This window comes from Triturus cristatus, chromosome 10 (assembly GCF_964204655.1).
Source record: "Triturus cristatus chromosome 10, aTriCri1.1, whole genome shotgun sequence".
In the NCBI taxonomy this organism is placed as follows: Eukaryota; Metazoa; Chordata; class Amphibia; order Caudata; family Salamandridae; genus Triturus; species Triturus cristatus.
In genome coordinates this window covers 869,056,360-869,070,847 of record NC_140593.1, presented here as the reverse complement: position 1 = coordinate 869,070,847, position 14,488 = coordinate 869,056,360, and the positions used below count along the sequence as shown (strand labels likewise).

Sequence of the window (14,488 nt, the reverse complement as noted above, 5' to 3'; positions counted from 1 at the left end):
CACTTTCTCTATTACCAAAGTAAAGTGCCTGTGCATAATTAGTAAAATTCTAGGTGTTTCCTCGAATCCATCTAGTGTTCACTACCACCCTCTTAATAATTCATATCCTCATTGATTAATTCCCTAATGATCGCAGTTATCTCATTACATAATCATTTTTCTAATTGTCACAAAGCCTTAAAGGTGAATAAAGTATCCAACACTTATCCTAGCTGTATTACATCAGTTGCAGAATTACTAATAAGAAAGGTGTTGTCAGGTATCCTGATTCTCAACAAATTATCTGAATTAATAAATAAAGTGCGTAAAGTGCCAGGTGCAACGTGAAGGGTTTCCAAAAACATATTGCACATGATTTAATTGCACTTGTGCTCAAAATAAGCTGTTAACATGCTGATGGTCATGTTTGTAATGCTAATATAAGGATAAATTGCTAGGTGGATGATGAAAATGCTATGCGATCAATTCATGGTTTTCCTAGAAAAGGGAACTCCTTGTCCATGTGAGATACCCACTAATATACACATATCATTTTCCTAAATTTGTAGATCACTACCTTTTTCAGTACAATTATATGTTCACATTTGATTTCACATACATTCTTCTTTTGTATCAAATATGATGTCAGAATGATTCATTATTGGTATATAAGCTTTCATAGTATATTAAAACATATTAATGTACATAAAGCTCCACATTTGTGTTGCTTCCTCATAGTATCTCGGCACCCAAGGTTAAAATTAATCTAGACACCTCTCTTCTTAGTTCTTTTTTCCCTGTCATCTCCTCGGGGGATGAGCCTTAACATGTTTAATCCCATAATATTTAAATCCTGATGGGGATCTTTGATGATATTGTTCCAAGTGATTGGCCACTGGATAGCTCGTCTCCATTTCTGATTGCTCTTATATGTTGGAGAATTCTTACTTTTACTTTCTTGTTTGAGCATCCAATGTAGAGATTCCCACAATCACATTCTAATGCATAAACAACATATTCCATGTTACCTGTTATTCTATCTTGTATTGTGATTGTCCGTCCTTCAAATGTTTTACATGACTTTTGTTTCTGACCATATTGCCAATCTTTACAGACGTTACATTTCAAGAAAAACGTTGTACTTTCCAATAGCCAATTCTTTCATCTTGCAGGATCATAAAAGCTGTGCCTTAAAATGCTACCTAATGATCTTGTTCTCCAGGAGGTTATTAATGGGCCAGAGGCTATCGTTTTTTTCAATTGTTTATCTCTTTCCAATATGTGCCAATTCCTTTTTCAAATTCCTTTAATTTCTGGTTGTGCTAGATTATATTCCAAAAGTATTCACTGTACTTTGCCATTATCACTTTTTGATGACCTTTTTCATTTTTTTTTAAAGTAGTGAATCCGTTCACTTTTCACAAGCTCTCTCCCAGGCATTACTGAGAACACTTGGTGGGTACCTACGTAGGAATAATCTTTCTGTCATTTTTGGCACTTCCTTCTCGTATTCATCTTCTGCAGAACAGATTCTCCTTGTTCTTACGGTAGATTCCATTTTATTACTGTTGGATTTCTGCTATTGGCATGCAGAATTTAGTTAGTTGCTGTTGCCTTTGTGTGGATAGTAGTGGAAATCTGTCATTTGTGACATTCACTTCTATATCCAAAAACTCACAATATTTTCTAATATATGGTGTGGTAACTTGATATTGAGGTCATTAGCATTTAATTGCAGTGTGAATCGCTTCACTTCAAGTTCCCCACCCTCCCACAGTATAAAAAGCTTTTCAATAAAATGAGTCTAAAGCACAACGTTCTTCATGAAGGATTCATGTTTCTGTCTAGTCTACCTCCTTCTTCCACATATATATATATTAAAAAGAAAAAACACACATTTATTACTACAATGCAAAGAAAGAGAACACAGCAAAAATAGAGATAAAAAATAAAATAATTCTGCCTGACAGATAGCATACAATTACTTTACACAGAAAAACAACAGGAGAACAGGAAAAAAGGAGCCACGGGGAATCTTCCATGTGATTTTACCCTGCAGCCCAGATTTTAGGCTTTGCATCCTTGTTTTGCTTAAATATGTTTTTGGGGAACAAATACACAAACTTCCATAGCATAAACCATATGTGCAGATGTTTATCAAAACCAGGAGACAACAGACATTTTCTACTTACTGTGCATCACATCACTGATCTATGCATATATTTTCCAAGAATAAGAAACCATTAAGATCAGGCATGCTTTTAAAAGTATAACCAGCCACGGCTTTGCGATTGGTAACATAGATGATAAATAAAATTGTAAAGTAGAAGACGGTCCACTGTTTTAGATAATGAGACAACAAGAATGAGTTTAGAAAATGCAAAGGCAAGAACCATAAGACAAAATATTGCTTTCTATTATGGAGGTATTAATGTGATGCCAAAACAGAGAAAGCCATTCACCTCCGCTGTAGATTTACCTGGATGTCATGTGATGATCTCTATTACACCCCTCTCTTTCCTCTTCATACCTTTGATCAACAGCGATGCATTCTGCCTCCCATCACACCTTTGAAGTCTTCAGTTTTGGTTCACCTACATTTTTTTACTGGCCAGACAGTACTCACTTCAGTACTGTCTCTTTCTAAACTCACTGCATCCGGTGAACAAGAAAAACTTTGAGTGACACTCCCTAATAAAATAGGAAGATAAGTGTCCTGGACATCCACGGATGTCAGCATTTTGAAGACAACCAGGGAATCCACCTGTTTAGTTCCATCAGGTCAAGCACCAAAGAGAACCCACCAGTGACCTTCAGTTACCTGAAGATGATCAAGTAGATTCTTTGACTGATCTCCAAAGGTAGAACAGGATAAGAGACTAGCTAGTAAACAGATCTGTAACGCCGTCCACATGACCCCTCCAGCAAGCCAGATTCTGAAGCTAAGGCCTCATCCACAAGCAATACTGAAAAGGAAGGACTGCTCCAAACTCCATCAATTTTCCCTGAGTCACACACTGGAGAAACTACTCGTCTGAGACTGAGACGGCAAAGTCTTCCGGAAAAGATGCAGGCATCTATACAAAAAAAAAAGCATCCCAGTACAGACTCCATTTCAAGTTGGAACTGCAGAAGAGTGCTGAAAGAGAGCCTCATTCTCTGGTAGCAGGAGACCCATACCTTGACCTGAAGCATCCAGAGTACCTGGAACAAGAAGCTACTTCTCGAGTTTAGAGGATGAGTCATTGGATATGTAATGGAAAAAATAGGAAAACTTCTTGTTTTCAAATGTAGAATTTGCGAAAGTCACCAACTCCAGGTCAAAGAACTTGAGACCCCTGAATGCAACAAATGCAATGAATACATTTGTGCTGATTAGCATCTGTTCTTCCACTCATGGACCCAGACATAACTATGGGCTGATAGTGGTGAACCATGAAGGAAATAGCACAGGCACTGTTAAAAGAAAGTTCAAACAAAAACTTATTATGACCACCATGTTTAACAACACCTCTGAACAAACAGTTTTTTGTGTCACAGCTTATGGCGGTGTAAGGTGTGCTTTTTTACCAACTTTGTAATGTAAGAATAAATCTAAGCCCTCAGTGAAAGGTTTGAGTCAGCATATACCGTTTTAAGTACAGCCTCCAACTTACAATCTCCAGAAGGATTTGGGAACACCAAGGAAGGTGCAGCCCAGGAGACCACACCAAGTGGACCCTCAGTTCATTCTTGTTGACCCAATATGTTGCAAAAACGTGCTAGAGAAGGCTTCCAACAGAGAATCCACAAACTGAGCATTCATTACCACTTTGCATTCTCCGCTATAAGTTCATTTGAAGAGAAAAAGAAAACCATTGCACAGAGGACAGTAAAAAAACATGATTAGACTGGGGGAATTCTCCTGTGTTTTATATACTTCACCTCACAGGAGGAGGTGCCTGAAGAGAAATGTATCCGAACAGTTAAGAAATTAGGGAAAGCTGAGGCTGAAGTCTTCTAAATCCTTAAGAAAGGCAGAATGTCTCATTTTTTATGAATAATAGAAAAACTAGATGAAGGATGGGTTGTATACAGCAACTCTGAAAGCCCAGTTGTGATTGGCATGAAAGCTGTATCTAATGCTACTAGAGGTATTCTATAAAAAGTATTGTAAGACTGAAAACTTAAGTCTGAGAATTACTTTATTGTTATTTTACTCTAATAACAATTTTCATATCAATGTACTCTATTTATTATTATTTATCATGCTGTACTTTGCCAATGATATTTATAAAGTAATGCTTGTTTTGTGTATTGGTGAACATGTTTTGGAGGTGTAGCTACAGTGGCTTAGATCACTTATTGGAAAGGGAGCTGAAGGGAGGCTGTCCACTTAAATAAATGTATTTTGTCCTCTACAGTCAACATGTTAAGAAGCATATTCGAACAAGAAAATGTGATGGTAGTCAAGCCATTCCCTCGAATGGAGAAACCAATGCACGCTGCAAAGACAAAGCTATTGAATCCTGAAGGTACACCAGTGTATGTGATTAATTATCAATGTCTTAATTAATTTTCAGGCAAAATAAATGGTTAAGTATTCAGCAGAATATTATATCCTGAAGTCCAGAATTCACATTACGTGCTTGTCCTTCATCTTCATCCAAGTGATTAGATTCTGAGGGTTAATCTAAACACACTTAGGGGTCTATCAGTATGTCGGGCAGATCGCCACCGCCCGCATGGCGGTGGTGATCCGCCTGACATTTCCCACCGCCCGCATCCCATTTCCCCCGCCATATTACGATGGCGGGGGCGACCCTGGCGGACGGAAAGACCGTCCGCTGGTTTTCTGCTGGTTGACGAGTTGACCGGTCGGAAAAGGGGCTGTTTATGGTGGCGGTGTCTGCAAGACACCGCCATCCATATTACAATGCAGGCAGGAATGTTCCTTTCCATGGCGGCGTTGCTGTCATGGAAAGGCATGCGGTTCCTGACTGGGGGTCCCGTTGCGGGCCCCCAGGGTGTTGGGAGGGTGGGGGGTGCACATGGGGGTACCTATGGTACCTCCCTGCATTTGCAGGCACAACGTGGCAGGCACTGCGCGGTGCCTGCCACGTTGTGCATGCAAATGCACAAGGTGCATCCACAGCATTGTGGCGGGCGAGGCTGTGAGCACTGCCCGCACAATGTTGTGGATGGGGGATGCCACCCCCACCGTGGCGGTGGCATCCTAATTGCCGGTGCGGGACTGCCGCACCACTAATAGGCCCCTAATGCCTTATTCACAAAGGTAAACTTACAAATGTAGATGTAGTCACATGCAAATCTACTTTTCAGCTATGAGGAATTTTCTATATTTTTTTGATAATCACCATTTATAAGCATAACATTACTCCTAACCATAGATTACTTGTCTTCACGACAGATTTACAAGGGTGAAGATACTACTCATACATTTTTACAAGTATTCAGAGATCAGTGCCACCAGGGGTGGAGATTTTCTTTTGGTAAGGTATCGGTACATTTATTAGAGTTTATTCAACATAAAAACATATTTTATTACAAAATATTAATGTACACCAATTCCAAATATAGTTATTTTAAATCTAGTAGCAATTACATATAATGTTACAAATGCAAAAAGAACAATTGATGGACAGAATGCAGAAAAATGTCATACATTCACCCCAGTACAGAGATCTGGGCCTAAATCCATCGTTTTTTTACTCACCATGCCATTCCAGTTTGGACCCAGCCATATGCAAATCAGTCTTGACCCTGTGCCTCATGGGAACAGTCCAGCCCAAACTGCCAGGGCAGGTCCTCCCTGGACAGGAAACAAGCATCCTAGGACCGGTTTTGGGCGTTCAGCCCTCATCAGCCAGGATAGCTTGACTCCAGTGGCATGGAGAGCATGGGACCCACGTCTGGACATACCCGTCCCACTCAGGGTGACAAATGCAAAAAGAACAATTGATGGACAGAATGCAGAGCAATGTCATACATTCACCCCAGTACAGAGATCTGGGCCTAAATCCATCGTTTTTTTTGCTCATAATGTTACAGCACTTTTAACTTAAACAATTTATTAAATACTGAATTATTTAAAATGCATTAATTTAATTTAAAAACAATGTGCCTTAAGAATACATTTAAAGAAATCCAAACTACTTTAACATTTTACTTTATATTTAATATAATGAATATATTTATTTAATATTTATTTCAATGTATTAAAAGATATACCTAGAGCTAATTTCAAATACTGATAATCATTTAACAAACACGTAAAAGATTTTTAGAATTGTAATATTAAAATGATTATTATAAATATGTAGTATTAATTAAATATGTTTGTGTGTATACATATATACATTATTTGTCTATTTGTCTATCTATCTATCTATCTATCTATCTATCTATCTATCTATCTATCTATCTATCTATTTCTATTTATCGATCCACTGAAAAGAACAAAGATTAAAGTAACGCTATAGTGAGATGAAATGTTGAGTAACAATGCAGGAAGAGGAGTTGGCCTAACGGCTAGGGCGGCCGATCTCGAAATTGGAGAAGTGGGTTCGAGTCTCGACAGCGACACTGAACATCCTATGATTCTGGGCAAATCACTTAATCTCCCTGTACCTGACCAAAAAATTAATGTGTCCTATTGTAATGCAACTGGTGCTGTTTAAAGCGCTCTGATACATGATACCTTCGGGTCCAGTTCGTGCTACATAAAAAACTCTATAAGAATGCAACATTTTAAACTCTAAGAACCATAGAACTTCACCAGTTGTAGGTATCTCAAGTAACTATACTTGTGCCATAAGGTACCTATAACTCGCGCCCCCACCATGCAGTTTTCTCATCAATAATTTCATTGCACATATTGCAGTGATATTATCAATGATGCCATAGAAAATGTCATGAGTGACGTAATATGTGGGGTAATTAACAGTGCATGGCATGGACGCAGGCATGGGATTTACACCAAAAAACACTATGGGACCTATTCCGATCTTGTTCGTAAAGCCTCTGACCTTAGGTCAGAGGCTTTACGATCGAGATCGTTAGTTTCAATTCCAACCGGGCGATTACAATACAGCTGGTCAGAATTGAAACCAGCCAGTCATTCTGGCCGGCTTCCGACGGGTTCCAGGAGCCCATCGGCCAGTCGGAAACCAGCCTGTAATCTCATAGGACAGGCGTTTCTCAGTTTGGGATTACGATGCTTGGTTTTCCAAGGGCTTTCCATGCCAAAGTCAGACCCTCCAGGATTTTGCGATTGCGCGATTTCGTGGTTTGCCGCAAAATCAGCACTTTTGTAAAAATGCTGCGATTTTTACAAAAGTGCCCGCGAAATCGGCACTTTTGTAAAAATGCGGCAATTTTTACAAAAGTGCCCGCGAAATTGAAGGAATGCAGGGAGAAGGTTAAGGTTGTACATTTCTAAGGTAATTGTAATTCTTCACTTGCCTGCATGGATGTTACAATATTACAAGCAGTGAAAAATGTTTTGCATTTGTGTTTTCCTGTGTCAAGACCACCTTATGCATCATTCACAAACAAGATGCCATGTTTTTTGCATTTGTGTCAATAGCACTGTGCGACCACTTCACTATATATTGTTAATCACAGCAGATGTCTGCATTCGATGTGTGGTTTTAATTTTCTACACTTACATATAATGATACTTTTAGAATACTGTGCAAACTGTGATGTCCTTATGTTTCAAGTTTGGAATTGTATATGTTTCACCTACTCGTTCCATGAGTCGCTGTGTATTTAAGAATCAGCAGTTTCCACATAAGCTTTTTCCAAAGTCCGTTCCGTAAAAGATCATTTTTGATTTATTCATCGATCACCATATTAATTATACATTTTTGCTAAAACCGGCATTTTTTATTATCTTGGGAATTTGTTTTTATGAGTATACATTCCTTCCTGATCGGATAAGACCGGGACTCATGCTAAACGTCATCCCGTTATCTCCCGGCATGGCCGTAACCGAGGGGAACAGCCATTACAACTCTGTTTTTACCACGCGTTGCCATTACATCTCATACGTTACAACGCATGCGATGTTACAACACGTGGTAAAAACCATGCATACCATTACTTCGCATGCGCTTTTACAACGCATGCGATGTAATGTGTAATGGCGGGGGCGGCTATCCAAGTCGTTGTGAGGAAACTGAGGCTGTTTCCTCACAACGACGTACACCAAGCAGGAACCGGGAGCAGAGATGGCGACGCTGGAGAGGAAAGAGGTAAGGGGGTTTGCGCTTGGGGTGGGGGTTACTTTTGTAGGGTTTAGGGTAGTGTAAAAGTAGTGTTGTAATGTTTGTGTTGTGTGTTTTTTTTATAACGTTTTAGTGTTTTTTTTGTAGTGTAGTGTTTTGTAGTGGTTGTTTAGTGTAGTGTATTAGGGTTTAGGGTAGTGTAGTAGTGTTTATGTAGTGTAGCGATTTAGGGTTTAGGGTAGTGTTGTAGTGTAGTGTTTTAGGGGTTAGTGCAATGTTTTAGGGTTTAGGCTAGTGTAGTAGTGTTTGTGTAGTGTAGCGATTTAGGGTTTAGGGTAGTGTTGTAGTGTTTGTGTAGTGTTTTAGGGGTTAGTGTAATGTTTTATGGTTTAGAGTAGTGTTTGTGTAGTGTAGCGATTTAGGGTAGTGTTGTAGTGTTTGTGTAGTGTAGTGTTTTAGGGGTTAGTGTAATGTTTTAGGGTTTAGGCTAGTGTAGTAGTGTTTGTGTAGTGTAGTGTTTGAGGGTTTAGGGTAGTGTTGTAGTTTTGTGTAGTGTAGTGTTTTTGAGTTCAGGGTAGTGTAGTGGTTTTGGGTAGTGTAGTAGTGTTTGTGTAGTGTTTTAGGCTTTAGAGTAGAGTAGTAGTGTTGGTGTAGTGTTTTAGGGTTTAGGGTAGTGTTGTAGTGTTTGTGAAGTGTAGTGTTTTAGGGTTTAGGGTAGTGCAGTGTTTTAGGGTTTAGGGTAGTGTAGTAGTGTTTGTGTAGTGTAGTGTTTGAGGGTTTAGGGTAGTGTAGTGTTTGAGGGTTTAGGATACTGTTGTAGAGTTTTAGAATTGTAGTGCATTAGGGTTTAGGGTAGTGTTGTAGTGTGTAGTGTAGTGTTTTAGTGTAGTGTCGTGGGGTCGTGCAGGGTAGTGTAGTGTTATTGTAGGGAGAGGACTGGGGGGCAGGGGAGGGTTGTGTAGGAGTAGGAAAGTCACTTACCTTGCAAACTTTCACCAAGAGTATAGCTTTATATGCCTTTGCATTGTAATGGCATGCTTGGTAAAGGCATAGTCGTGGTAAAAATTTGCGTTGTAATGGCATGTCGTTGTCATTGGCATCGCGTAGTAATGCCCACGTTGTAATGGCATGAGTGGTATTACTATGCGATGTAATGACATACATTCGTAACTGAGCTGCTGCACCTTGATGTGCACGCTTCTGCCGGGCCTACCAGCTGATTGGGAATGCCACGTTAGCGGGTCATTACCTGCTGATGAATACATGACGATTTACCTCTCACCATGATGCAGCCTTTAGAGTAACCCCGGGTTTGCTTGATCTCCCCCAGACTGCCACCTATTGTCTGCAACTGTTAAATAATGGCATAAATAGATTTAAGTAAAAAAAACCAATGCGTTATATTTTAGCCCTTGAAAATAATGGAAGGCCCTGCCTTTTGTAGGTAGTTTAAAATCATTCACATTAATAGCAAATTTTAGGAAGTTTGCTTATTACAAAGAAAGCTTTGGTCACAAGCGAGATCCTGGCTCAGCAGCTGATGAAGATTTCTACTGCGCAGTGAAGAGGCTGAAGACACCAAGGCCCATGGAGGTAGCTAGGCTTGGCAGTTGGTGATGGCGCAGTGACTCAATGAGGTAGCCAGGCCCCACGCTTGGCCGTTGGTGATTGCACAATGACTCAGTGAGGTAGCCAGGCTCGTTGCTTGGCAGTTGCTGATGGCACAATGACTCAGTGAGGTAGCCAGGCTCCTCGCTTGGCAGTTAATCAGACTCTCCAGGATTTTCGCGATGTGCCGGACCTTATCTGCCATCAGGAAGGAAAGTAAATGACCCGAGACACAGAAAGCCTGACGCCTGGTTTGTAGGTTCTGGAATGCCATTTCCTATGGGATGCTTCCAGGCCATCTTTGATGGGATTCTCAGAACCTATAATAAAGTAAATGGAGGATTGCATTTCCAAGGGATAACAGCCTTCACCATATCCCAAGTTGTCTATTCCAAAGTGGAATACTCTGCTAAAACAGTTTCCATTGATTTAAGGCTGAAAATGAATGATTATGAGCAAAATAAAGTGCCGCAAAAATGCCGCTAAATTGCCATATTTGTGCTGCTAAATTTGCTAATCCATGCCGCTATATCCTGGGGGGTCTGCAAAGTCTGTTGGAAAGCGAGTTTGAGGGCCCCTAGCAGGGCCAACTTTTCCTTGTGGCCTTTGGTTGGGTGTCGAGGGGGCACCATCCCTGCACCTTGGGGCAGGCATCTTGAGGTGCCTGCCACAGGATTCAGTGATTAACACAATCTCCCATTTCTCTATGGGAACTTGTGCTACGAATGTTTATTGTAACACAAGTTCCCATAGAAGAATGGGAGAATGCAAGCACACCATGTGTGGTTGGATCGTATTTATGCAGTCGGGACCGCCGACCAGTGCTCGGTTGGCCCCATTTCCGCTATGGTGTCTGTTGGAGGAAACTCCAACTTACATCGTAATAAGCCCCTAGGTCTGGTCAAGATATATCATTTTTCCACATTTGGTGTAAATTCGTTCAGAGGTTTTGGCTGTAGCTGTTTCTAAAGTGCCTATGGAAAAATTAATGAGGAAAACATGTTTTGGGACCCCTGTTTCTCTCAGTCCATGCTTGATGAATCACCTGAAACTTTTCAAGTCAAAAAGCAGCTCTTTGTTGGAACATTTTGTGGAGATTCGTCAAAAGGTGCCAAAGTTATTAGCAACACAAAAAAAGGCATTTTCATATGACTTGTGTGTTAAAGAACGCACTGGACTGAAGAATCGACTTCAGAAGGGAATCTTGTATAAAATATCTACTTACATATAGATGTACATTAAAAGGCAGAGGCCTTTGAAGTGCCTGATTGCATGCGGTCTGCCGAATAGCTATTCAAGAACTTTCATGTTGGCATTGTGTCGGTGAAATAAAAAAAGTTCTGAAAAATGGAAAGCAACTTCATGAGCACGCAGTGCCAGCCAATGACTAAACAGTTTGATGTTTGCCTTTGAAAGATTAAAAGGCCCTTTGGAAAGCTCTAAATGAGTATTTATTGCAGAAATCATTTTGAGTTTTGGAAAGTGCTTCCGCGGAGATGTCTTTAATGCTGTGAAATAACTGCAGGGTGGGGTTTTCTCCTCCCAACTCTTCAGGGTTCCTCTATAGCATACTGGGGTTGTTTTAGCAACATTGAGGGATGCTGGATCTCCCCCTGCAATATGCAGGGGCATGAAAGTTAGGGTTGAGTGTCAAAACTTTTCATCAACTGGATGGGATCATAGTGACACCTAGTCAAAAACACAGGGATACCGCCAGTGCCTAGCGCCTCCTTAGAATTCCGGTGAGATTTCACATGCCACTTTGAACTCCCATACCATTGGACACCTTTGCAAATTGCTGATGTGGACTTCAAAGATGAGCGCTTTTGTATTCATGATGTTAATCAGTTATGTTGACAGCCCTAAAAAATTCTGTCATCTCCTTTTTAATGTGGAGACCTGAAACAAGCCCTTTCCTTTAAGCATACTTTTTCCTTGTGATATTTCAAAGCTGGTTTCTTGTAGGAGACTGTTTTAATTTCAAATAAACTCTGAAGGCCTTGGACGGTAGAACTTATCTGATTCTTTTTTATTCGTGTCATGTAATTGTGTGGGCTTCAGATGAGCCTGGGCAGCGTTATTGTCTCTCTCTTCTTTTCCGTATGAGTTAAAAGTGCTTCTTGATTTCTGTGCATAAGAAATTAACCCTGATATGTTATCTTAATTAAAATCACACCATGCCATTTAAATGGGCTTAATCAAATATGGCAGACATTGTCTGGTGGATGTGAGTAGTACTCTGCTAGTTTGGTCATGCAGCCTGGTGTAATAAAGGAAATCAACACAGTGGTGACTAGGCAAAGACCCCAAACTGCCATGTCCCGGAGGGAGGTGGTTCCCATGGCTAAAAGCAGTCCGGGAGGGGGCCACATGCACCCCCATCCCCAGATTTTCCCCAGGGCCTAGCCCACCTGGGGGGCAATTAAAACAAGTGCAGAAGACTGACCTTGTTTTTTTATTAAAAAGTTAGCTGCGGAACCTTTGCAAATTTGCGGCAAAAAGTAAAAAATTGGGCCCCTGGAGGGGTGCCTATTGGACCCCACCTCCAGGCCTAGGGGGTAAGGGTATTCCTACCCTGCCCCCTTTTTGTCTTTTTTGTGGGTTTTTTGGCACTCAAGCTGGCAGTCGCCAGTAAGTACTTATAGGTAGGACCATGCTTCAGTAGAAAAAGTGTTTTTGGTTTGCCAATAACTTTGGAATGGTTTAACGAATCCTTGTGCAATTTTCAAAACAAATTTGCCACTCAATTCAACTGCTGTCCTGAAAGTTTCGGGGTGATTAGTCAAGCGGGGCAAAAAAAAAAGGGAGGGTCCTAAAATGTATTTTCCTCATTTTAATTCCCATAGGGATTTTGAACTCAACTCCAGCTCGAACCGCTGGAAGGTATAACACCAGATGTGGCAGAAATTTAGCTCTTGGTCCTGAAAGCAGGCTTTTTTGTGATTTGGTGTATATCCGTTCAGTAGTTTTAGAGATATTAAACGAAAAACAAATTTGTATATCTAGGGAAGTAGATCCTCCACGGATCTGACAGTCCCCATTATCATGTCGTTTGAGATGTCCCTTTTGATTACATCCACGATTTCACTGACCATGTCATGAGTGATGTGATATGTGAGGTCAAAAGCAGTGTAGGGTGCACAATTTATAGTTAGCTCAGCTAACTATAACTGCTGTATTTCATTGTTTTTGAAAAAGTGAACTCTGAACCTAACTACAATGTCTCTGTAAACGTTACTGCTTGTATGGATGTGTGAGTGGATCCGTAAGTCTCTGAATAGATCTGTGATTGGTGTGTGAGTGTTTATAAGTGGGTATGTGAGTAAATAGTGAGTCTTTTTGTGAATTTGTGAATGGTTGTGTGAGTCTGCTAGTGTTTCCTGGTTGGGTGTGTGGGAGTCTGAGTGGTTCTGTAGCTGGCTAAATGAGTCTCTACATTTAGCCTGTGAGAGGGTGCATCAGTGTCTGAGTGGGCCTGTGAGTGGGTGAGTATGTCTCTGAGTGTGTCTGTGAATGAGTGTGTCTTTGAATGGGTACATGGGTCTCTGAATGTATATATGAGTGAGTGTATATGTGTCAGTGTGTTTGTAAAGAGATATTTTGGTATGCTACTCAACACCTTTGCAAAACATAATTGACTGTAAGCTGTGTATAGTGATATTGAGTTTACATTTATTGTTTTTTTACTTTTTTTTTTTAAATTGGCGTAGCTCACCTATTGCAACCTGTCATGCAGGGTAAACGGCTCCAGAGTAGTTTCAGTAGTACTAATACACACTTACACAGTACTTCTATGATTTACTTTTTGGTTAGAGGTTCAGTAATATAGGGAAAGATAGTAGTCTAGTAAGAAATAAAAAACATTTTATGGTCATTTTAAAAGGTTTTAGAGAGTTACCATGCCCTTGTGCACCGTCACAGCATATATTTCTGGAGTTGTGCCGGGGACACGAGTCTGGTGTAGTTTTGGTTGTAGTAATACACATATTTCAACAGTTCTATGGTTTAATTTTAGGTTAGAGGTTTAGTAATATAATACAAATATTAGTATAGTAAGAATTCAAAACATTTTTTTTAGTTGTTTTAATCGGTTTTACGAAATTTCAATGCCCTTGCGCACTGTCGTGGCACATATTTCCAGAGTTGAGCAGGGGGCATGAATCCGGCTGTTTGTGACATTATTAAAATATATATTAAGACACTTTTTCAGTTTACTTTATCATGAAGAATGTGAGATCCCACCCCTTTCTTTCTTGCTTTGGGAGTAGCTGTGAGTTTTCACAGTTTTTTCAGCCAGGTTGCATTTTGAATTTGACTTGGTGCTTTTTTTGCATTTTACTGGCATTCACCATAGCATATACGGGAGACTTTCTGGTGGAAGAACAACAGAATCTCCAGGAGGAAAGGAAGTGGAGGAGCCATCCAGAAAGAGTGAAGAAAGTGTAGTTTGGGATTTTTTTTAATCCCAAAGGGGTAGAAAAAAGTGAATGCCCAGAAAGTGACATGTATCTGTCACAAGGTCCTCTCATGTGTCAGTAACAAAAAGTGTGTGATAAATATTCAATGAACAAACATCTTTGTACAATTCACAGTACTCGGCTGGTGAGAGCTGTAATGACAGGACTAAAGGAGAAGCAAAGAACATCTGGTACTGTAGAAAATTAACCAGA

General features: G+C 40.3%; 1 protein-coding gene across 3 annotated transcripts in view; it reads left to right on the top strand.

Annotated features, from left to right (window-relative positions):
* The window catches only part of LOC146796133 (GTPase IMAP family member 7-like), a 94,406-nt gene that overhangs the window by 63,371 nt on the left and 16,547 nt on the right, over positions 1–14,488 (top strand). For 2 of the 3 annotated variants that reach the window (XM_085630174.1, XM_085630175.1), the window contains exon 4: positions 4,383–4,493. In XM_085630174.1, coding sequence (XP_085486300.1) covers positions 4,383–4,493 — 111 coding nt within the window. Of the gene's footprint in view, positions 1–4,382; positions 4,504–14,488 lie in introns of all 3 variants that reach the window. The other variant, XM_085630176.1, reaches the window with a different exon arrangement.